We start from the raw sequence: 25120 nt of genomic DNA on the forward strand, positions 1-25120 counted from the left end.
GAATTAATTTTCTACCAATTAAAACAATACAATGCTACAATTTGAGTCGAAAGAAATATAAAAAAAGACGAAAATGTGACCAGTAGATTTTTTTGAAATGTATGTTCGCCACAGCGAACACTGTCCAATTAAGGGTTAAACAAACTCGCGACGTAAAGTAACAATAGAAAGTGCGAACGTGCGTTCCGTGAGAACGCGCGCCACCCCTGATTAGGCCGCGAACTCGCGGCCGCTAGCATGTACTTGTAGCGCGGCGATACAATCGCGGAGTGAGCCGCCCCTGCCTATATATGGAATACCTGTTACTATAGGAATTTATTTTGTTTAGCTTAATGTTTTGTGTTGAGCACAGACATTTGTTCCTGAGTCATGGATGTTTTCTATGTATATCGTTATATTTTATGTGTATCGTGTATGTATTTATATTATGTATATCGTTGTCTGAGTACCTACAAATATTTAAAGTCACACACAGGTCGAACGCGATTAATTAACATTATTTTTACCTTTTTTCCCAACGTTTCGGCCAGGTTGCACTGGCCGTGGTCGCGACTAATGTTAATTAATCGCGTTCGACCTGTGTGTGACTTTAAATATGTGTACAAAGCGCGAGAACTTAAAGTGAGTACCTACAACACAAGCCTTCTTGAGTTTACCGTGGGACTCAACTTAAACAATTTGTACAGGTAAAAAAGTCCTATTACAAGTATATTTATGTAAATCGAAATAAGAAGTCATATATTAAACCGTGACCGTAATTTTTTCTTTAATATATATGACATCTTATTTCGATTTTCAATTTATATAATTATAGTAGTGTGAACTACTTAAAAACACAAATCAAAATATTTTTGGTAAAATAATTTGATTTGTTCCCATAGTTGCGTATTTATGTATTTACCTCTTTCCATCGATATCGATGCATATGCCCCACTATTTTCCCCCTATAAAACCGTCAAAGCAACATTTGAACAATGGTGTTGATGTTTCCCAAAGAAAAACCAAACATAGTTATTAAAAAGGCAACATGCAAGAAACCACACTAATGTGTTCAGTGTGTTAAGATGTATTACCCGCTACTTGGGATCACATTGATTTGTTACGTTTCTGCGGAACTCAATCGTGTACAGGTATGAATTTAAAAAGTTTTGTAAAAATATAGATTAACCCCCCTTAGTACGAACACTTAGCTAAAATTTAGTCAATTTTTTTACCCTTTATCATATATTTACAAGTGATTGATATTTATGTATACCCACATTTAAAACTTATTAACAAATATAGCTTTGTTCAATTTGATATAAATTGCATAAATATCTGGCATACTACTGAGAAACATTTTTTTGGCTTAAAATAAAGTGTAATGATAATTATTTATAGGTAAATACCTGAGCACATCTATAATATGTATTATACATTTATGTATAAAGTCAAACATTGTTAAAATCCTATCAATTTTACCTACTCAAAATTAAACAATTAGTACATATTATATTCTGTAAAACAAGTAGTGATTTTACAAATGACATACAAAAACAAGTAGGTACGAAATAAGATTAAATCAAGGATACAAAGTTAGTGATATTCTCAAATAAAGTTTTCTTAAGCAAACATCAAATTATTTTTTCGAATTAAATTTCACAGAAAAATCTTTTGAAACTAGCTGTTGTGGCGTAAATATGCAAATTCATTTTACAAAGTTTTAATAAAAATGCACTTTTCGTTAAAACGTTCTATAAAACTTGGTGAAATATGCATTTCAAATTTACCAGAACGTGCTTATTTTACATATTATCCAACTTAACCGCTGGCTTGTTAAACCAAACTAGTTTTAATAAATATTTTAAGTCAAATAGATGTAAAAGTTATTTTAGACGTCGAAAAATATACCTACTCAATACAAAATTCTATGATATCATCCTCATAATAATTATTATCTTCCAGATTCCTCAAAAATTCTTACAGAATGTGTTATCAAAATCAAAAAGCAATATGGTAAGTTTTAAACATTTATAAAAAAAAATATGACAAAATGAATAATTCTTTGACAAGTGTAGAGGCGTCTGTAAATTATCCCAAAAAATAAATCAGTAATAATGGTAAATTACTTAAAATAGATATATTTATTTTTATCTACAATAAACGTAAATACATAATACAAGGCAGGCAATTATATTGAAAATATGTGTTTTATTAGCAGGTACCAGACAAAGATACTGACGCATATTTCGACAAACCGGATAACAAAATGCTTATACCCGTGACCCCAGAGGAGATACAGGCAACAAAGAAACTATTCAAGAAACACCCAAAATCTACGATACAGAAAATAATAGCGAGGAACAAAAAGAATAAAAAAATGAAGTATAATTTCCTCACCACGAAACCCACGCCACCCCCGTCTAGTGACGATATTGAAGATTTTGATGATAGAGACGATGATCCCACCACCATGAAAGGGATGATGATGAAGAAACCTAAAAAGTGGAACAACAAGATAACCAAGTACCACAGCCAGATCCAGAAAATGCCGAACAGGATATCACCGAAAGTCAAAAGAACAAAGAGACACTTAGACAGAGACAACACGATCATATTTCAAGATTTTGACGAGTTCGAATTCCTGGATAACAAAAAAGATTACGACCTTGTTAAGACACATTTCAAAAAGTATTGGTAAAATATAAAGTCTGATATGGTAGAATAAGTGAGCAAAGTAAGTTAAGGTGCGAGTGTTAAATAAAAGAATTGAACTTGTTTTTAAAATTTATTTTATTTACAAAACAAATATTTAATAAATATTTTATAATAAAAAACTATATTAAAGAGTACGAACATCGTCATAACTTAATAGTACATAGCACTTAACATTTTAGCTGATATACATCAGCGCGATAAGAAATGTGTACAAAATTGTACAAATGGTTCAAGTGTACTTCCACAACTGCTCATGTAATAAATTCAATTGGTTCATTTTGTACCACAAAGATACATGTAAATATTTCTTAGGTATTTTTCCACATTTTAAGGTATAAACAGATAATATAACTATGTGAAACCTTCAAATTTGGTGTTTCAAAAAGCAAAAGAGACACAATCTGATTAAGTAAATGGATTGAATTGATTTTACAAGCCCAATGCTACGGATGTGATTTTCTTTTGAAGGCATAAATTGGAAACTACAAAATAATGAATAATCTGACTAATCAGATTTTCAACTAAAAAAGGAAACGACTAAGTTTTGTTTCCGTTATTTTCTTGCCAAAATTCTATATGAAAAAACATCCCTATTTTGTCTTGTCGGTTACAAAAGGTTCAGGAAAGTTCTTAAATATATTTTCTCTTGATAGTTTGATTAAACAGACAGAACAGCGATTTTTATTTATTTATTCGTATGGCTTAATTGTTCAGTCGTTTATAAAGGTATTAAGAACAGCGATGAAAGTGGCAGACATAATTCATCAGACAATTTTGTTATCATTATTTCCTATGTCTATTGCATTTCTGAAAAAGCTTCCCGATTTGAGCAAATACCCTGGAGTACACCTACTGAAGCACCGTGTCTAGGATAATACTTTTCTGCAGGATTAGCTCATAATTGGCGCGTCAGTATCTCGCCACAATATAGACCACACATCCTCTTCTATTTGTAATGACAAGGTAATTTACGTCGCGGCGAAATAATCACCATTCATGTGTTAGCCCTGCTGTAGCTCCTTCTTCTGTATCAGTCTTATGCTTGTTCAGCCTTGATGTCCTCTCCCCCCTTTTTGTTCCTGTACTCCCAGCCGTTGTAAGCGAGGTTCTGCGCGTGCGACTCGTGGTCGCGGAACGCTACGCCACCTGATCCGTAGCCGCCTCCGCCGTATTTGTGGCCCGTCTGAAATAAAGGTAAATATTAGTGCACTCTCGAAAGAGACATTATTAATTTCAGGGCACTACAGAGAAAAATGAGTTTAAATAAATGGAAAAACTAAATTTTCTACATTTTCATACTAAAACTAGGTACATGATAAATCGATAAGACAAAAAATTTTGGGTTAATCGAATATAATGTCCATTGTCCATCATTTAGTCAGAACAGATAGTCTAACATTTGTAAAAAAAAGGTAAGGTGGGGCAAGACTGAAGGGGGGAAGATAAAAAGCCACCCGTACTGCTTCAGAGTATCTCATAGCTTACGTGAAAACGCACTAAGTAGTAAAAGTAAAACAGTCCTGTTTTATTAATTTCATGCACAGATAACCCTATTTTATTAATTTCATGACGTTCATTATAATTACTTGTATTTTTGTTTGAAAAGAAATCTGCTTTAGTTTTAATGACTCTATCTTGTCAGGCTATAATTGTGGTCACTCTATTAACTAAACTTATAATAAGAAACTTAGTTCTTCAGAAAGTAAAGAAAAAAGATCACCGAGTTAATGAAGACTTTCATGCTGACATTATTTATTTATCCTTCATCTAAGTTTCTTTCCTTTAGTTACGAAGTTGTTTCACTGACTGTTTGTTTTAGGTAACAAGGTATACACGTAATTGAAGTTTTTCTTAATACCCAGTCGGTGGCAAACAAGCATACGGTCCGCCCGCGGTCCGCCGGAAGGAAGGCGGTTGCGGAAATTCATTCGCTATGACCTATCTCCTTGTGAAACAGTCAGTTTTTAGGGTTCTGTAGTCAACTAGGAACCATTATAGTTTCGCCATGTCTGTCTGTCCGTCCGTCCGTCCGTCCGTCCGTCCGTCCGTCCGTCCGTCCGTCCGTCCGTCCGTCCGTCCGTCCGTCCGTCCGTCCGTCCGTCCGTCCGTCCGTCCGTCCGTCCGTCCGTCCGTCCGTCCGCGGATAATCTCAGTAACCGTTAGCACTAGAAAGCTGAAATTTGGTACCAATATGTATATCAATCAACCCAACAAAGTAAAAAAAATAAAGTGGAAAAAAATGTTTCGTTAGGGCACCCCCCCCTACATGTACAGTGGGGACTGATTTTTTTTTCATTCCAACCCCAACGTGTGATATATCGTTGGATAGGTATTAAAAAATAAATAAGGGTTTACTAAGATCGTTTTTTGATAATATTAATATTTTCGGAAATAATCGCTCCTAAAGGAAAAAAAGTGCGTCCCCCCCCTCTAACTTTTGAACCATATGTTTAAAAAATATGAAAAAAATCACAAAAGTAGAACTTTATAAATACTTTCTAGGAAAATTATTCTCAACTTGATAAGTTTAGTAGTTTTTGAGAAAAATACGGAAAACTACGGAACCCTACACTGAGCGTGGCCCGACACGCTCTTGGCCGGTTTTTTATCCACATATTGTTATTTTTAGAAAAATGCTTAGACCATTGCTGTCATCATAGCCCGGTTCATTTAAGACTTCACCAGCTCTCATAATAGGTGAGACGCCGTAAACGAAAAATGACGACGGTACAGTGCGTTGAAGTTTCGCGTGACGTCACGCCGAGGTACAATTTTGACTTAGAAGTGACGTCACAAGCCCCCACTCCGGAACTTTGATGCTCTATATCTTTGTATTTTTTCATAAGTGGAAAAGGCGAAAAATATGTGTTCAGTATTTTTGGACGATCTAACTGACGGACTAAACAGAATGCCATTTTTTTATGTAGTCGTCATCCCTATTATAATCTTTACACCCTAGTGGGTGCTGATAGTGCGTACTACGGGGTGGTGTACTCGTTCCCGTTACATTTAATTAATATAAACATACTTAAATTCATAAAGAGTCGTAGATGATATCTACGTACTACTGGCCCAGAACCCCATTGATCCGTGCAAGGCTCAGAACCGGTTTATTTTTTACTGGTTAAAACCGGTTTATTTCGATTTTACTCAGTAAAGAACGAAAAAGTTATGAGAACTTTATTTTAACCGAAATAAACCGGTTTATTCGACGAGCGGCGAGACGCACCGGCGCCGCATATATACGTACGTTCAAGCAGCGACTTTTTGGTTAGAACAGTATATTACCTATCATGCTGCGTAATAAACCGGTTTATTTCGTTCTATACTGGTTAATCGAACGAAACCTTTATGAAAGCGTTCCCCTAAAAACCGGTTTAAAAATAGCGGTTTTTCGAGCGAAAATGAATTTTAAAGGTTTTGCCGCAAGTACATGATAACGGTTTGAAAATTTAACCGGTATCCGAGCCCTGTATCGGTGATTAGAAAAATAATTTATTGTTACTAACTTTGAATAAAATATATGTCAACAAATCAACCATCTCAATCTGTCAGTTGAAAATCCGATTATTATCTCCCAGAAATCATTAATTGTAAAACGTTTCATTCCAGAAATTGCTAAGTCGGATTCCAGTGTCTCTAGCCAAATGTACTTGAGATACGCTCTGCGTATCGTTTCATAGTTTTCTCTCTCAGTCATCATCATTCTCCTTGCGTTATCCCGGAATTTGCATGTGGTCCGCTTTAACAACTAATCCCAAGATTTGGCTTAGGTACTAGTTTTACGAAAGTATCTGCCACCTGACCTTCCAACTCGAAGGGTAAACTAGGCCTTATTAGAATTAGTCCGGTTTCCTTACGATGTTTTCCTTTACCGAAAAGCGACTGTCAAATATCAAATTATATTTCGCACATAAGTTCAGAAAAACTCATTGGTACGAGCCGGGGTTCGAACCCGCGACCACGGTCTTACCGCTAGGCCACCAGTTTTCTTTCTCTCTATTGAACTTCGTTATTGGCGCAACAGAGCCAATAGTGTATCGTTCGCCAAGGAGGGTCATTGTACGTTTTGCTAGAGGAGCCATTCGCAAAGCAACTTCCTTATTAAGAATAAATCTTCTATTTATTATGCTGACTTACAACCATTGGCCGCGCTAAGGAGACTTTTGAAAAGATAATCCGGTCATAATTTTATAGAAGAAAAACACTTTATTTACAAAATGAATTCCTTTTAAGAAGGCTTAAATTGCTAAAGATTTCAGAGAAATGTTTATTATGCTGATATCTAGGAATTTTTTAGTAAGATACTTAGGTACCGTAAAACTCCTCAAACCATACCTCGATACTGCAAACTGCAACTATGGTCCACAAGTTTAAAAAAAATTATGTACCAATGGTGCTTTTGGTTTAATCCAAGTACTTATTTTCATCCAATTTATCAATCAGTCGTCAAAATAAGTATATAGATGTTGCGTCTGTAGTACTTACCGGGTACCCATAATGTTCATATCTACCTTAAAGTGCCACCACCCTACTACCTCACACTCACAGTTACCGCTTGTCAAAAACGCGAACAGTCTACCTGTCATATTTCACTCATACAAGCATAGTACGCGTTCACCTACACGAGCTTAGACGTGTGCTAGAAACGCGCCTCTTTCATATATTTGATCGCCAGTGTCCGAGGTTGAAGGTCCATGCTAAGGTCAGGCTAATGCCAGCAGGTGAATATTGTAAACCCGGTGTAGTAGGGGCCACTGAAGGGTCATTACACGAGAATCTTCTTTACGAAATGCGGTTTCTCTAATACTTTTGAGATCGAAAAGAAAGCTATTTTGTCTCTGACAATATTTCACGACTTGGCTAAAATATATTCTCGAACTTTACGAATTTCATTGAAGCCACTGCCACTCCCATAAAAGGCAAAAGCATTTTGTAATGAACATTTTCGTGGCATGTACCTGAAAGGGAAATATGTTCAGTAGCTGATACTTACCGGGTACTCATAATGGTCATAGCTGCCTTCCCTATAAGGTCCGAGGCCAATGCCAGCAGGTGAGTATTGAGGTCCCGTGTAGTGACCGCTGGAGAAGGGGGAGCTGTTGGGCTTGCAGAACTTGAAGTAGCCGATTACGCCTGGAAATCGTCAGGATAGTTATTAGTTTTTGGAAATAACGTTAAGTATTAGTAACGTAAAGTATATTTTACTATACTTTTAGAATTTGAAGTGTGATCTTTAAGCATCAATAAGTCTAGGATATATTTGCCTACGCTCTCAATAATTTTTCTATTACGTAGGTACTTTGAAAACTTTATTGAACTCCTTTAACTGCAGAAATTCCGGAATCTAAGTCATCCTTAAAAATTAGACTACAATGAATTTAAATAGATATCATACACGAAAGAAAAAACGACAAGGCCCACTGGTGGCCGAGCCGGGAATCGAACCCGGGTCTTCAGCTTACGCGGTTAACGTCTTCACCACTAGACCATCTGTTCCGTATTTTTTTGAGTACGCACAAGTATTACATTTTTTTTATGTCTTAATTTTAAATCGATTAAAACTTAGTCGAATAGCAGATTTCAAAACGGGACAAACCTAAAACAGAACGCTTTTATCAAAGCGAGCAACACTGAAGCTCAGTGTTACCACACACACTTCTTCTAAACTGAACCTAACCGCCGCTAGCTCGCTCCTCGGAAGCTTGAGCCTATAATTATTAAAAAATACGCTGCAGCCACGAATCACAAGGAGATTTCTACGTGCCACACAGCCTGTGGACATATGTCTAAAATATCGAAGGATTGGGGGCCCCCCTGGAAGCTGGCATTCAGAACCACATCAGGTGAGTCCTATTATATTTGAAGTCTGCTAGATTTCTCACACATAATAAGTTTTCGAGCCGGATACCACTCTGGTATCTGGCATTTTATTAATTTTCTTGTGACATTTGTGCGAACTTGTAGTAAAATTTCCAATTTCTTTGTTCCGTAAGTTAGCGAGAATCTACCTCCACTTACAAATACAAATATCGAGTTTCCGATCGCGTCGGACGATATTTCTCAAAAATACCGATACGTATAGTTAGATCTCAACGAGACGATTCTAATTATATATAGTTTGATAGGGTTTTAAGCATTTTTTGCGAAATTACATTCGTTTATATTTCCGTCGAGCGGGCGGTAGGTGTGCGCGCGTCGAATCGCCCATTGCATACCTAGGTCTAATTAAAATATATTTTGTCGCAATTCCTTTCTTTCATTTTGTACAACGTACATTATATAGCATTTAGTATTTGCGTACTAAATTGTAATTTTATGGTTCTGATATAACGTATCAGAAAACCAAGTTAATCGGTGCTGTCACAATACAGTATCGAGTAAAACTGTCGCTCGTATTACGTACGGCACAGGGTTCAAATTTCTGTTGCTCGGGTTCTACCGACCGGAAATCTTATCTTTGTAATTTACTTACTTTCAATTTGCGACAAATTATATTATTACACATTTTACTAACTAACTAACTAACATTGTGCTAGTACCTAGCCATTTTAGAGATCTTAATACTTAACATAAACAACATATTTACAAGTTTAGTCATATTTTATTTCGTGACAACTTTATTATTTCTCACAGTACAATAATATTACCATGACCGCAATGGAGATTGAACAATTAACTTTCGAACGCGATTTAGCAATTAATAATATTCAAAAAATTGTAGACTGTTCAGATAATGTGGCCGAATTTCGAGTTCGAGTTAAAGAATTAGCGGCAATTAAAAAATCATTTTTCCAAGTTCAAACGAAAATTGAAAAGTTATCGGCAAAGAATGAGTCATTCAACCGCGATGATAATTTAGCTGTGAGAAATCAATTTGATTCCTTGTACTTTAAGGTTCAAGTTGCCTTAGATACGTTTAAAGAAGAGCGTAAACAAAGCCTTACGTCCGTCTGCGGCGGATTTAGTGGGGTGTCACATGCGAGTTGCTGCACTCAGCAATCTCAGCAATCACATATTCGTTTACCGCGCTTATCACTGCAAACATTCACAGGTGTTTTGACTGAATGGAATGCGTTTTATGATTTGTTTAAATCACTTGTTCATGAGAATACAACTTTATCAAATGTCGAACGTTTTAGGTATTTGTTATTGTTTTTAAAAGATGAACCGTATAATCTTATCAAGTCTATTCCTATTACGGACGTGAATTATGAGAATGCCTTACAGGTCTTAATTTCGCGTTATGAAAATAAGCGAATTATTTCAACAAAACATTTCGATAATATTTTCGACTGTGAATCGGTAAATGAGAAAAATGTACAATTAAGTTTACGTAACTTAATGAATTGCTATCATGAAAACATAACGGCCTTGAAATCTTTAGGGCTGCCAGTTGACGACTGGAGTTTTGTACTTTTAAATATTTTGCTACGCAAAATTACACCTAATATTCGTAGACGTTTTGAATTATCATTAAAAACTTCAAATGACATTCCCAACGTGTCTGAATTACTCGATTTTCTCGATAAGGAGTTAGCGGCATCCGAAGTGATGACCGCGTCCGCGCGTACGTCGAGTACCTCCGCGGGGCCCGCGTCGCGCGCGGCGCCGGCGCCCTCGCTCGCGGCCGCTGGCGGAGCGGCCGGCTCGGCCCGCCCGGCGGCGGTGACGTCATCGCGCCATGCGATGGCGGGAAAACAAGCAATGTCGCTTGCTCGATCGCACTCTGACGTGCAATATAATGCGCCGCGAAATACTAATTCGTCGTTTGCGCGTAATTCGCGTACTATGAGCGTACATGCTACTAGTGCAACGGATTATTTAAATAAATTTAAATGCGTATATTGTAAGGATAATTCACATCCTATATATAAATGTGAGAAGTTTAATTTGCTCACTTTAAATGAACGAAAACATTTCGTAGAACAAAATAAACTTTGTACCAATTGTTTATTTTCTGGCCACGAGCCTAATGACTGCAAGTCGCGCCATGCTTGCCGCGTTTGCGCTCAAAAGCACCACTCTTCATTACATGAAGACGTGCCTACTCCAAACGTCTTACTGACTACGGAGTCACCTTTTTCCCCTGAGTTACGCTCAGTAGCGGAAACCTCCACGCCCACTCCATTACATGGAGCTACGGGGCAACCTTCTGGTAAGAACTGTACAGTCTTACTCACGACTGCGCTTGTAAATTTACGACCCCTGAACCAGGGGCCTTACACGCCGCGGTCCGTTCGCGCCCTTGTGGACCAAGGAGCGCAGACCACGCTCATTTCTGAGTCGTGCGTACAGCGTCTTGGCCTGCCACGGTACTCTGTGACTGGCACTACGCTCACGAGCATTGCTGGCGATGTTCATCCTCGTGGTTACGTGTTGTGCGAGGTTACACCCCACAACAAACCCGAACCTAAACTTCAAATCGAAGCTTTTATTCTACCGAACCTTACACGCTACACTGCTAATATTCCTCAATCAATTGGAAATATACAGAGGTTCGAACACTTACAAAATCTTAATTTAGCGGACCCAGAACTGCGCTCAACGCGACCTGTTGAACTGATACTGGGTAATGATCATCTCGACAGCATACTGTTACGAGATAATATTATAGGTCCTCCGGGCACACCCGTAGCCATCAACACTGTTTTTGGTTATGTGATAGGTGGTAGAATTTCATATGACAGTATGAAATGCCTTAGTGTCAATTTGAGCACTTGTCAACTTGACACGAAATTGCAACGATTCTGGGAATTAGAATCCATACCAGATTACCCACATCTTACGAAAGATGAGTTGCGCTGTGAGTCGATTTTCGTCGAAACTCACACACGAGATGAAAATGGGAAATATACAGTTTCCCTACCTTTCAAGGAAAACGCTCCGCCTTTGGGCGATTCTCGTGCTATAGCTCTCTCACGTTTAACTAAACTAGAGGCACGCCTGTCTCGCGACCCTGCCTTACGTGAGAACTATAATAAATGTATCCAAGAATATTTAGACTTGGGACATATGGAACCAGTCAGCGACTTAGCGAGTCCTGGCACTTCTCCCTACTACCTGCCTCATCATATTATCGTTAAGTCTTCTACTACTACGAAATATCGTATCGTTTACGATGCGTCATGCAAGACTACGTCTGGTCGTTCTCTAAACGATAATCTCCTCACTGGTCAGAAATTACATCAAGACATTTCTGATATTCTTCTGAGGTATAGACTTCACAAAGTCGTTTTTACGGCTGATCTCAAAATGATGTATCGCTACATCGGTCTTTGTAAAGAACACCGAGACTTCCATCGGATTCTTTGGAGATTTTCTCCCCACGATCCTGTCAAGGAATATCGTATGTGCTCTGTCACATTCGGCGTTGCTTCCGCGCCATTTCTGGCCTTACGCACACTTCGTCAATTAGCAATTGATGAAGCTGCTAACTTTCCACTTGCCTCGCAAGTACTTCTCAACGAAGTATTCGTTGATGACGTCGTTACTGGAGCTGATACGGTTGAAGATGCTCTCACTCTTCAGCATCAGCTGACCTCCATTTGTAAAGCAGGGACGTTCGAACTCCGCAAATGGACCAGTAATAGTTCCGAGTTTCTGTCGCATCTAAACGATGATGCTTCCAATCATGATGATGCTCTTATTTTGTCAGCACTTGACACTGACACTTCGGTCAAGGTCTTAGGGCTTAAATGGAACCCTAAATCTGATACGTTTACCTACCAAACGGATAAAGTAGCTAACGGCTCACGCAAATGTACGAAACGTATAATGTTAGCGGAAATCGCTAAGATTTACGATCCTCTCGGGTTTCTCAGTCCAGTGACTGTATTTGTGAAGCATTTAATCCAACTTTTATGGGCATCAGGCTCAGGATGGGATGCTGTTCCTCCACAGAATATCAGCGACTTGTGGTTTCGGTTCATCGACGAACTGCCATTATTAAAAGACATCGCGTTACCTCGTCATGTGCTTCCCAGCACACATCAAGTGTCACTTCATGGCTTTTCAGACGCATCTGAAAAGGCATATGCTGCCTGCATCTACATTCGTGTTGTCGATCCAAACGGTGCTATTAGCACACACCTACTCATAGGTAAAACTAAAGTTGCGCCTCTGAAACGCCTAACAATACCTCGATTAGAGCTATGCGGAGCTCATCTCTTATCAAAATTGATAAAAAAGGTCCTCACTGCTTACAGCAGTAGAATATCGTTCGACCAAATCTACGCTTGGTCCGATTCCACTATAACTCTTGCCTGGCTGCGTTCGTCTCCAGACAAATGGCGGACATACGTGTCTAACCGCATAGCGGAGACAACAAGCAACGTGCCTGCCTCACAGTGGCATCACGTTCAGTCCGCAGATAACCCCGCAGACCCCGCGTCTCGTGGTGTTCTCCCATCTCAGTTGAACCATCAATTATGGTTTACGGGACCTGCTTGGCTCAGCAAAGATGAGTCTGAGTGGCCTAAGACTAACGTCATATGCCACACCGACGAAGAACGTCGTAAGCATGTTCTTCTCACTCAAATCAATGAACCTAATAGCTTAGAGTTCATTGAGCGATTCTCATCGCTTCCAAGGTTACTACGCGTCACTGCTTATGTATTACGATTCATAAACAAATGTCGTAAAATTGAGAATCCTACGACTAAACATGTAACTGTTTCTGAGACGAAACAAGCTCTCAGTCGAATAATATCACTTGTCCAAAGTGATTCCTTTCCTGAAGACATCTCTCGTCTCAAAGACGACGACCGATGTACCAAACGTCTTCAAAAACTGAAGCCTTTCTTGGACGATGCCGGACTCCTCAGGGTCGGCGGTAGAATAAATCGGGCTAATGTACCGTATGATGCCAAACATCAGATTCTGCTTCCTAAGAAACATCATTTTACAAATCTGCTTATAGATTTCTATCATAAAACACAGTTACATGTGGGACCTCAAACTTTGCAGTTTGCCCTCGCACAGACCTACTGGATCCTGTGTGCTCGCGATGCCGTACGTATGCGTACGCGACGCTGTATATCATGTATTCGCGCTCGACCTGTTGCGCCACAGCCGTCAATGGCTCAATTGCCTACTACTAGAGTTCGATCACTTCGTCCCTTCTTAAACACATCAGTTGATTTCGCGGGACACTTCTTCCTTAAATCAAGTAAACTTCGCAACGCGAAAATTTTCAAAGCATACGTGTGTGTATTCGTTTGCCAATCGACGAAGGCAACCCATTTGGAGCTAGTCCCTGATTTATCAACCGAATCCTTTCTAAACGCATTGCGTAGGTTCATATCCCGACGCGGGCATTGTAAAACTATTCGTTCCGATTGCGGACGGAACTTCGTAGGTTGTGACAGGTATCTGTCTGAACTCTATACGTTTCTACGAAACGAGTCCAATCAGACTACTATAAATAACCAGCTGACTAACATGCAAATCACCTGGCAATTTAACCCTCCGTATGCGTCGCACTTTGCCGGCCTCGTCGAACGAGCCGTAGGTAGTCTGAAACGACACTTACATCGTGTCATAGGCACACTGAAACTGACACAGGACGAATTTAACACTCTACTTTGTCAAATTGAAGCCGTCTTGAACTCAAGACCCCTGTGTCAACTTAGTAATGATCCCATTGATCCATTACCCCTTACTCCTGGACATTTCCTCATCGGGGAACCATTAACGTCTTTACCTGAATTTGACTTGTCTAACGACAATCCAAACCGCCTCGCGAGATGGCAGGTTATTCAACAAGCCGTTCAACATTTCTGGAAACGCTGGAGCGTAGAATATTTACACCAGCTACAACCAAGAGGTAAATGGTTCCACGACAATACTAACACATCCCTCCGAGAGGGTTCTGTAGTCGTGTTGATAGATAACACACTACCACCATTGCAATGGCGTCTCGCGCGCGTGCATCAATTGCATCCCGGCGCCGACGGTATTACCAGAGTCGTAACTGTACGCATCGGTAATACTCTTACTAAGCGACCTGTCGTTAAGGTCTGCCCTTTGCCTGTTGAATAGGCATTAATTAGGTAGAGCATTACATGTTTTAGCCCTAAGTTAGCATAGTTTTTTCTAGTTTTTAGATAAAATAACGCATTATTTTATGGTCGGCGGTATATGTTCCGTATTTTTTTGAGTACGCACAAGTATTACATTTTTTTTATGTCTTAATTTTAAATCGATTAAAACTTAGTCGAATAGCAGATTTCAAAACGGGACAAACCTAAAACAGAACGCTTTTATCAAAGCGAGCAACACTGAAGCTCAGTGTTACCACACACACTTCTTCTAAACTGAACCTAACCGCCGCTAGCTCGCTCCTCGGAAGCTTGAGCCTATAATTATTAAAAAATACGCTGCAGCCACGAATCACAAGGAGATTTCTACGTGCCACACAGCCTGTGGACATATGTCTAAAATATCGAAGGATTGGGGGCCCCCCTGGAAGCTGGCATTCAGAACCACATCAGGTGAGTCCTATTATATTTGAAGTCTGCTAGATTTCTCACACACCATCCGCCCGCCCCATATCTATTTAAATTTATAATTTATATATAGTAGTGTGAAAATCAAAAAGGTAATCACGGTCTATATCCCGGTCAATATAAGTCTAATGAAAATAACCGTGAATCATTCAAAACTCTTAGTATGACTACTTCAAAAAAAGAACAAATCAAAAAATATTCAATAAAATAATTTGACTTGTTTCCTAGTTGTATAGACTACAATGATTTAGATTCTCATCATCATTGAAGTTTCTTCAGATCTTGAAGGTGACATTTTATGGGCTTATTCCGAAGTATTGTCTCTTTGTATGTAAGTTTTCTGTAATATGACCAAACTGTACTGCTACCAGTAGCAAGCCAAGCCAATATACAGTGCATGTACACCTGTATAGGTAGAATGTTGGAGATTAAAATATAAAATATTGTACCTAAGACCTATTAATGTAAACTCAATTGAATATTCAGATGCAAATAAATCATTCATTCATTACAAAAATAATTACCTGGTATGATGAGAGCCATGAACCCGAGGAACTTTTTGAAGCTGGCGAGACCCAGGATGAGGGGCAGGAACAGCAGCAGCTTCAGCTTGAACAGCTTGAGGATCAACAGCATGGGGATGATAAGCTTCTTCAGCTTATGCCGACCTGGTAGAAATAAAATCTTAAATGTGACATTTTCAGACAAAATAAACACAAATCAATTATTGTAGGTGTAGGTACATGTAACTAACTATTTTGGCTCAGTCATCCAAAGTGAATCTTGGCCTTCAAAAGGAGAGATCGCCACCTGTCCCGAACTTGCGCAGCCTCTCGTTAAAATAGTTAGAAACTCACGGAAAGGAGGTGCCTTCTTATCCTCAATAACGTCGACTTCATCAGCGATCTCGTCTAGGAACCGCGGTGCGACGACGCCATTGGACGTGACGTCATCATCAAGGGTCATTTCCAGAGCAGTAGACCTCAAGAATCTGTGGATACAATAAACTGATTAGATAACTGCAAATTCTGCATTCGAAATTAATTGTTTGGAGGGTTGGATTGGCTGGGAACCTCAATTATGCAATTGAAATTGCATGGAGAAATTATTAATGAATTCATTGGTACATTCGCCATGCACTTTTTCAGCTCACTGTACATCCTCGCACAGCTAAACTGTAACAGTAACTATTGCCTGCGTTATTTTTTGACTACCCCGTACTTTCAATTTCCAGTATTTTTGTACTTTCGATATCAGTACGAACTTTTCTGATATTCTTTATATTTAATGAATAATTGCCTGGCTACACTTTAAAGATTAAACCTTGTGTAGATTTTTCTGCTATGTTATTAATCAGATATTCGTTTCCAAGAAAGGATCTCGATTTATTAACAATTATTTTCCGGGATCAAGTGTAAAGACCCGTTTTCCTTCCTGGAAAACTACCCTAAAATCTCCTGGATTTTCATAGGTATTTTATAAAATTAATTTATTAAGTAAGCCAACAAGCTAATAATTTTAAATTGCTTCTTAGAAATATAATCAGTCAAAAATCTTGAGGCACGTTTCAGTTACCTTGGTAACTTATTAGATCATGATTGATGGGTGATTTTGATTTATTTTTCTACTCAAGCACTTCAATCTGTCATTTAAAAATTGTCAGTAATTCTCCCTCACGCTAACTCATATTTTTACTTGTCGAGTGATTGCGCTTAATCTTATTTATTCTCCAATAAGGAGGGATTGCTGCAATATTTTACCAACAGAGTGCAGCACTATCAGATATCAGTTAACTATGTAAGTATTTAATTGTAATTAAGTTATACCTTAATTTTGTTCTATTTATTTTCTCTCTTTTTTGTTAAAATCTAAGTTTCGTGACGCATTGGTTTTACTGTAATGTCATGTAAACATGTTTTTACTAATAAATAAATAAATAAATAATAATAAATAATACCTACATCGAAAACTTATATAACTTCGTGTAGCAGATAAAGTCTAAGAAAAATGGCCATCGCCAATGGCCAAATTGTCAAAACTGAGGTTCAAAAGGTTTAATCCTGTGTTGAAAGATGGCAGTCTATGCACTGTAACCACAATTTTTTTAGAGTTATTCTATATATACTCGATCCGCTTTACAAACTATGTTATGTTACAAACAGTTTTTTGAGATTTTTTTCATTCTGACGCTGAATGCATCAAGACGTTTTGTTTACCATTTATATGAATTTCTTAAAAACAACAAGTAAGTAAAGTATCTATTTAAGTTTAAAATTACCAAGAAAGTGCTTAATTATTATGTCTTTCCCATCACGGAACAATGGTGTTTCGGACCTTTGGGAGGCGTGCGCGGGGCCGAAGCCAACGCGTAGAGGCCCTTTCGACACTTTAATGAAATGTAAGGGGTACACCGAGCGGATGTTGCCCTTGCCCGTATCATGGGACACACGCAGAGGCAACACCCGCCAGGGTGTAAGGACTATTTGAGAGTTAATGGAATCTAAAATGAACTGGTCTATTTTGATGAAAGTGATGGACTAAATACTGGGCTATGGATAAAAAACCGGACGCCTGCCTAATAAAACGGTATCCAATTTTATTTCCGGCAGACGGGTCGGATCTGTCAGTTCCAAAGGCATGTCTTTAACCTTCTTCGATTAATTTTACATGCCATTTGCCTTTTTATTGCATTGGTAATGGTACCTCAAAAGTATATATAAATCACTTGTTGGCGTATCAAAGAGAACCGGAAATTGAAATAAGCGAACGTGAACTCAATATTTTTTGGCAGGGTTGTCAGAAATGAACAAAAGTTAGTAAGAATCCGACTTTTTGTGGATTTTGCAACAGACTCCTCGCCTCCTAGTCAAATCAGCTTCTTTTTAAGAACTGTCAAAACGAATTTGAATGACTTGCCAATATGGAATTTATATGAAATCGAATTGAGTGACGTCACGGTCAACTCAGTTACTTTATATATTTCTACCTGACTTATTAAATGGAAATTGGATTTAAAAGTAACTTCTGTCCATGTTTTTCTTATATCATCTGATGCTTGAATATTTTATTTCAACTATAGTCAAGTTCCCTATACAAATTGGGACGTGTCATTTATGTACTTATATGGTTTTATCGAATATTTAATTCATCCGTCAATGCAAAAATATGATTAATATAAATTCTCTCTCAGTTATTTCTTGTGCTTTTGCATAACCGTTGCATTTATACTTAATCGCCTGTAGAATTTTAATTTGAATAGTTAGGAACATATGAAAGTTATTTTTAAGAAGGAATTTTTTTAAGCTTTTAAACAAAATTAGTTTTAAAGTTATGTTGCCCATGGTTATCTTGCATTTATGAAATTGAAGAGGAAGCAGGAGAGTGGTTCAATTGACCCCACATTGTCAATTGAAACACCTTAATGACATATCTTTATTAATGACTGCCGAATTAGCATGGTTAGTTCGTTCGTTTCCGTAAAAATACGAAGGAAAATAATTTCGCACTATATCTGTGCATGCGATGCGTATCCAAATACAATTACCACAAAATTAACATTTTGAAAAACCCCCGACCGCGACATAGTAGACCGATTTTCATGAAACATGGCTAAGAACACTCCCGATTAACTCAGCTTACAGACAAAAAAACTAAATCTAAATCGGTTCATCCGTTCGGTAGCTACGATGCCACAGACAGACACACACAGACAGACAGACAGACAAACAAACAGACAGATAGATAAACAGACAGACAGACAGACAGACACACACACAGACAGACACGTCAAACTTATAACACCCCGTCGTTTTTGCGTCAGGGGTTAAAACCCATTGATGTTGGTTGCTTGATTAATAATAATAATAAATAAATATTGGGGGACACCTTACACAGATCACTAGCTTCAAACTAAGCAAAGCTTGTACTGTGGATGCTAGGAAACAATTTACTTTTATAGATAAATACATACTTATATACATAGAACTTGTTTTAGATAGAAGAAACAAGTCCAGTGGATTTTATTGAATTCGTTTGACACGCTAAGTAGATACGTTTGCTTAATCTATGCTATATATGACATCTGTGCTTATATACTTACATAGAAAACATCAATCCATTTCTAGAGTTTAAACAGTAATAGCACCCACATATCGTCACTACTTTGAAAAAATCTCGTATCTCACGTTCGTCAAAGTTAAAACGCAGTAAGTCTATAAGCATTCCATACATACTTACTACAATTTTCTTTTCATTGACAGACGAAGATACAAGTTTTTTTAAAAGTAGTGACGATATCCAGACATGATGCATAGGACATGTACAAAGATGATTACTATTAAAGAGAGGAGTGGACGTAATTGTCAAAACGTCAAAATGTTAAACAGCATCCCTGTCCTGTTGGCACACCCCTGGAAATCCGGATATCCGCTTAGCATCTAAATTAAACGTACGCGGCAAACAAGGCTTCTGCCAAGCGATGTTGGGGCCGGCGGTGCCACAGGTGTGCTAAAGCAGTACCTGAGGATACATATCTAGTTTGATATTTTTTGTCAGTTCGAGTTGTACTTAGCTATTGTTTTTTCATGTATATTTTTCATTTAGAATGATTATTTACAATACTGTTACTACTTAAAAAAAAACAAATCAAAAAATATTTCATAAAATAATTTGATTTGTTCCCTACATCGATATTTACAATACGTCAAAAAATGTTTTTTTTATTTAATTTCTACTATTTTAACTGTTACTTTTATCTAGAGATCCGTTTAGGCTTCGCATGATTTACATGAAGCCTTCACTAGCCTTCACAAATCATCCCAGAGAATTATTAAATTTTAAAACCTACCTAGGTATTGTGTTGTTGTGAGTATGTTGTTTTAAATACATCACTATTGAAAGAGTCTTAAATAAATCACTATTCACTGAAGACTTTTTCACAGAAAACGGTATAAAACCAACGACAAGACTTTTACTGTTTTTCAACTGATTTCAGTCATGATACGCGTAGTATCATGGACTCATGGACGCTGGACATTCATTATTGTTATTTGCTCTGTTAGGGTCGGTTGCACCAAACCGTCTGTTACCGTCAAGACGTTAGCTAAATTTTATTATATGAGAAGTTCCATAGACCTCTGCCGCGTGACGATGATGTGTCTGTCAAACAAGCGCGGATCCAGCTTCGTGCCCAGGGGGGGGGTCACGTGGTAAAGGCCCAGGCCTCGGGGGGGGGGTTACATGTTCTATTTGTATGGCCAACCTAGGCTCCAGGAGGGGGGGGGACCCCCATGACCACCCCCAGGATCCGCGCATGCTGTCAAATGTAGTTGATGCAACTGGCCCTTAGTCTCTCTCAATGTCACAAGTAACTAAAACGTGAGAAACTAAAAGTATTTTTAAAGTAAGTTCAGTTACTGCTTTGCCTATTTTATAGCTTTTGGCATCAGCATGTGAGTTGGCAAGATAGATGAATTATTGAACGCCGCATTTGCAGTATCGTATGCTGTTTGATTCCATTTGAAAGTCAATGGGGAACGTTTACTTTGACATTGGTGTTCCTGTCACACTGGGTATTGAAAATGTACCTCGATTTAGAACACGTCAGTAGAAATGGAACTAGAGAATAATTAAATGAATGGTTGGTAATGTCTTTGTAACACTGAAGGGGCACAATGTTATTGACATCACAGTTTTTATGACTTTCTACTTATAGATTGCATGCGATAGAAATAGATGGAAGAAGATATTGAGAGAGAAAATGACGCAAAAGAGGAATACAACGCAAGGAGGATGAATATCTTTGATATCGGTCTCGCACTTTCATTCAACCGTTGTATGTACAAACCGACTTAGATTAGCTGACAATAATTTTAATTTTTTTTATAATTTTAAAGTAAAACCGGTGAGCTCTGGCATTAAGGTGATTCCGGCTTAAGACTCCACATTTATCAGATCAGCATTGATAATAGATTAATGATAGTGACCGAGGCGTTCCCGTCAGAATCCTCACTATCCCTTATTGGTGGTGGCTCTTTGGCTCGGAATTCTTCCTTCACCAGAGCAGCATTTTCTGCTTTTCATTTTTTTAGACCATTTAACAGAACTTACCTCTCAATCTTCCTCATCCCAAACTTGACCAAGGCATCCCAGTCAGAATCTTCACTACGAGGCTGCGAGCTCAGCTGTGGAGGCTCTCTGGCCAGGGCTCTGGCTTGGGACTCAACCTTCACCAGAACAGCGTTTTCAGATAGCCTGTAGAAATTTTATTGGTTAATGATCTTTCATCTTACAAAAGTGCCAACCCAGATTTCTAACATTCTTACTTTTGCTTGTACAAAAAAAATCTCGGAATTTTCGTATTATATTCATGACAAGCAAAATAACTGGACCGTATAAGGATGAAATTGGAGTTTCTTATCTATCATGGAAAGTTAAATGTCCAAAACTTTTAAAAGGTGATTTATGGTCCCGTTGACGTCATAAAAGATATGGACTATAAATAGACTTTGAAAGTCCAATCCTTGTAGCGTAAATAATATTATTTTTTAACATTTAAAATATTTTTTTAAGACGTAAATAGAACCTAAAATCATACTTAAAAATCCCAGATTAAATAAGATGATAATGATTAAATAAGAAACCTAGTGGATCTTGCTCAATCATGGAATCACCTACCAATTTTTATCAAAATCAGATCTACAAACTATTCAGGAATTGCTCATCTACATATTTATCCTAGTAACGCCCGCCATACAAAATGTTTTTTTTTTTGTTTCATTTGTTCGAAAAAAATTAGAAACAAAATAAATGCTACATGAGTTAAATTTCCATGGAAAAAATCCAAATCCAAATGAACATCTCACTGTACAATGGGCGGCAAGAGGTTATACATTTTTGAACATTGAAGATAGCAGCTGCAAAAGTGCATGGAGAATTGATCAATGAATTCATTCATGATTTCTTCACGCAATTTTGCAGTTCACTGTACTTACTGGTAAGCAGGCTTGTCGAAGAAATCATCAAAGGAGCGTAGAGCCTGTGCCTTGAAACAGTCTCCCAGGTCCCCGTTGACGCACTGCTGCGTCGCCTGCTGGATGTACGGGTCCTGGTCTTCGCCGAACCCTAGCCAGTCCAGGAACCCCCGGCCTTGAGCTTCAGGCTGGAATGGATTTATGACAGTTTAGAGAAGAATTTTCTAAAGTTTTATTTGAGGAAATAATGGATGAAGATTTGTTCGTGTTATGGACGTAATCGCTCAAGATGAAACAGATCAAGATTGGCCCAATACTACGCAAGACAGGAATAGATGGCAAGAGCTAGAGGAGGGCTTTACCCGAAAGGGGTCCTAACCAAATATTTAGGTTATAGGAAGAAAAACTTTAAATAACATAACATTAACATAGTATAGTCATTACTTCTTTTCATTTTTTAAATATTTTTTATCACTTTGGTTATGGAATAAATGGGCTTTTTATTTTATTTTTATTTATTTATTTATGGACGTAATCGCAATATGGATGAAGTGTAAGTGTGCATAAAGTAAAAATGTCTCTTGTACTTATTATTTTTTTCCCTTTAATGTAAAAGTAGGTAAGTGACACTATCGGAGACGTCATGGCAGAATGCAAGCGATATATTCCCAATGTTGGTTTTTAGTGGAAGACAATTTCCCCATTTTTTCCCGAAACCGATAGGAGATGGGTCGGGTTTGATAATCACATATCCGTGGTGCCTCTCCAAATCATAGTGGGTATGCCTCAGCATTGACATCAGCAGCATTCTTGTTCAAGTTTAATATTTGACACAATGTCAATATTTGAATTGAACTGAGATCGCTCAAAAGTGCATCAGAACGTCTGTCAAATTACACCAGCATGTCAGAACTAGCTTCTTTCGAAGGTGCTTGAGTGGTTTATTTATTTATTATTACCTATTGCTAAATATATGTCAATTTCTCTACAGGACTAAATTTATAAAATTTGTTAAAATCTTACCGATCTCCCTTGCCCTCCATTAAAGTGCAGTGACCTCCCCTCCTCTCGTTCCTCCTTGGGCGGCTGATCGGGCAGCCTAAACCCCCCATCGGCTTGCGATCGCGACGCAAGAGTGGCTAACACCACCACCGTCCACCAGCTTGCACGCATCTTAGATTGTTGATCTGAAATGAAAAAAAAAATGTTAACACATCACGATAAATTATCTTTTTTTTGGATCTCAATAAAGTGCCCCGTCGGGTTAAGAATTTCACCACCTCCTTTCTTCCCATGGGTGTCGTAGAAGTCGACTGTGAGATATGGGCGTAGGCGAGAGGCTGGCAACCTGTCACTGCAATGTCACAATTTGGATTTCTTTTAACCCCTTTTTGCCAAGAGTGGCACTGAAACTTAGTAGTTCATGTGCTTTGCCTACCCCTTTATGGGATACAGGCCTGATTATATTATGTATGTAATTGTATGTAATAAAGTGCACCTATACATACAATGTTATAGTTTCATTTTTTAAATCCGATGCTCTTGGGGGTTCGTATATCTGGTGCAAAGGTTGTCCATAGCCATCCAACGTGGTAATGCGGTAAGTTTGATGGGCACCTCTGCACCCGGTATGGATCGTGGAGGTACTTATTTTCGATTAGGTTTTAATTTTTAATTTTTATTTATTTAAGATTGTACATACGATAAGAGTAAGTATTTATTTATTAAGGAAAGTTTCTTTTTTTTTTAATGTACCTACACCACAAATATGTAAAATTCAAAATTCTTTCTCATTTTTATGTAATCGAAATCGCGAAACGAATCGGATTCTCTCTATCATGAAAATAGTAAACAAAATAGAAAATACTGATCGAACAAAAAGCGAGAGAAAAACCTTTACAAAGTCTTCTGTATCAAAGGCAAAATTCGGTACAAAATTAAAGGAAAGTTAGAAGGTTTCCCGAAGAATTTGCTTTTATCGGCTCAATAACAACAGGCAACAAAGTCTTTGAATCTCACAAAATATCCACATGGGCCTTTACCACCCAAACACTTGATATTTCGTCACTAAGTACTTTAGAAAAACTTGTATCTTCGTCTGTCAATGAAAAGAAAATTGTAGTAAGTAATGGAATATAGATTTACTGCGTTTTAACTTTGAGAAGCAGCGTGAGATACGACATTTTTTCAAAGTAGTGACGATTTGCTAACTTACATCAAGAACGATTTAATAACTGGACTGACGAAGCCAATACAAAAAAGCGTAGTCCTGAAATGTATGGGCCCTTTAGGCTTAAAACTACCTCTAGATGGCGCTGTTCGCAGCCTGGAAGTGGCCAAAATCATATTTTCCCCAAATATTTTTGCGTCTTTTTTTTTTATAAGAATAAATGACATATTTCTTCATTTTAAAATCATGATATCTCGTCAATACACATTTTGAAAAAAAAAAAATGTAGGCGTCATCAGTGTAGTTATGATAGTATATAAAAGGTGGCGCTAAAAATGGAGGTACGATTCTTAGTACGAAGTATGTAAATCCTATATAAATAATCCTTGGTAGTAGTGACATAACATTGTGTCCAAAATGTTCAAATTGAAAATTGGCTGTAACCAATCCTCTTCACACTAGTCAGGGTATAAGTGGCTACAGGGTGCGTTGCCGAATGGCACAAACGCTCACGAAACGAAACGCTCGTAGATATTTATCTCTATCGCTCTTGCGTATTGGTGCGACAGAGCCAGACTACCTTTCGCGGCGTTTCGTTTTCGTTTCGCTTCGCAGAAATGCCATTCGGCTACGTCACCTGGTATATATATTTACACAATTTTACAACACGTTCCTACCTCTTAAATTAGACACTTACAAGCAAATATCACCCAAAACCTGTGTGCACGTGACATGTGACCCTTATTTACTAAATACATAGATTGTAGAATCCC

General features: G+C 38.0%; 2 protein-coding genes across 4 annotated transcripts in view; one reads left to right on the forward strand and one right to left on the reverse strand.

The window, feature by feature from the left end:
• Positions 1-1021: 1021 nt before the first annotated feature.
• Positions 1022-2766, forward strand: LOC125238368. Of its 2 annotated transcripts, none has more exons than XM_048145675.1 (3): positions 1022-1130; positions 1945-1995; positions 2198-2766. In XM_048145675.1, the coding sequence occupies exons 1-3, from the start codon at positions 1065-1067 to the stop codon at positions 2678-2680; spliced, it is 600 nt and encodes a 199-aa protein (XP_048001632.1). In that variant the 5' UTR covers positions 1022-1064; the 3' UTR covers positions 2681-2766. The 2 variants fall into 2 exon arrangements, with proteins under 2 accessions (XP_048001632.1, XP_048001633.1); XM_048145676.1 differs by having other exon boundaries at positions 1040-1130; positions 2201-2766.
• A 90-nt stretch (positions 2767-2856) lies between these two features.
• LOC125238367 overlaps positions 2857-25120 on the reverse strand; it is a 31860-nt gene continuing 9596 nt past the window's right edge. For both annotated transcript variants that reach the window (XM_048145674.1, XM_048145673.1), the window contains exons 2-8: positions 23201-23364; positions 22199-22365; positions 21315-21458; positions 16064-16197; positions 15731-15874; positions 7694-7833; positions 2857-3880 (exon numbers count right to left, since the gene is read on the reverse strand). In XM_048145674.1, coding sequence (XP_048001631.1) covers positions 3734-3880; positions 7694-7833; positions 15731-15874; positions 16064-16197; positions 21315-21458; positions 22199-22365; positions 23201-23350 — 1026 coding nt within the window. In that variant the 5' untranslated portion in view covers positions 23351-23364 and the 3' untranslated portion in view covers positions 2857-3733. The remainder of the gene's footprint in view (positions 3881-7693; positions 7834-15730; positions 15875-16063; positions 16198-21314; positions 21459-22198; positions 22366-23200; positions 23365-25120) is intronic.

The sequence above is a fragment of the Leguminivora glycinivorella genome, chromosome 23, assembly GCF_023078275.1.
Source record: "Leguminivora glycinivorella isolate SPB_JAAS2020 chromosome 23, LegGlyc_1.1, whole genome shotgun sequence".
Classification (NCBI taxonomy): domain Eukaryota; kingdom Metazoa; phylum Arthropoda; class Insecta; order Lepidoptera; family Tortricidae; genus Leguminivora; species Leguminivora glycinivorella.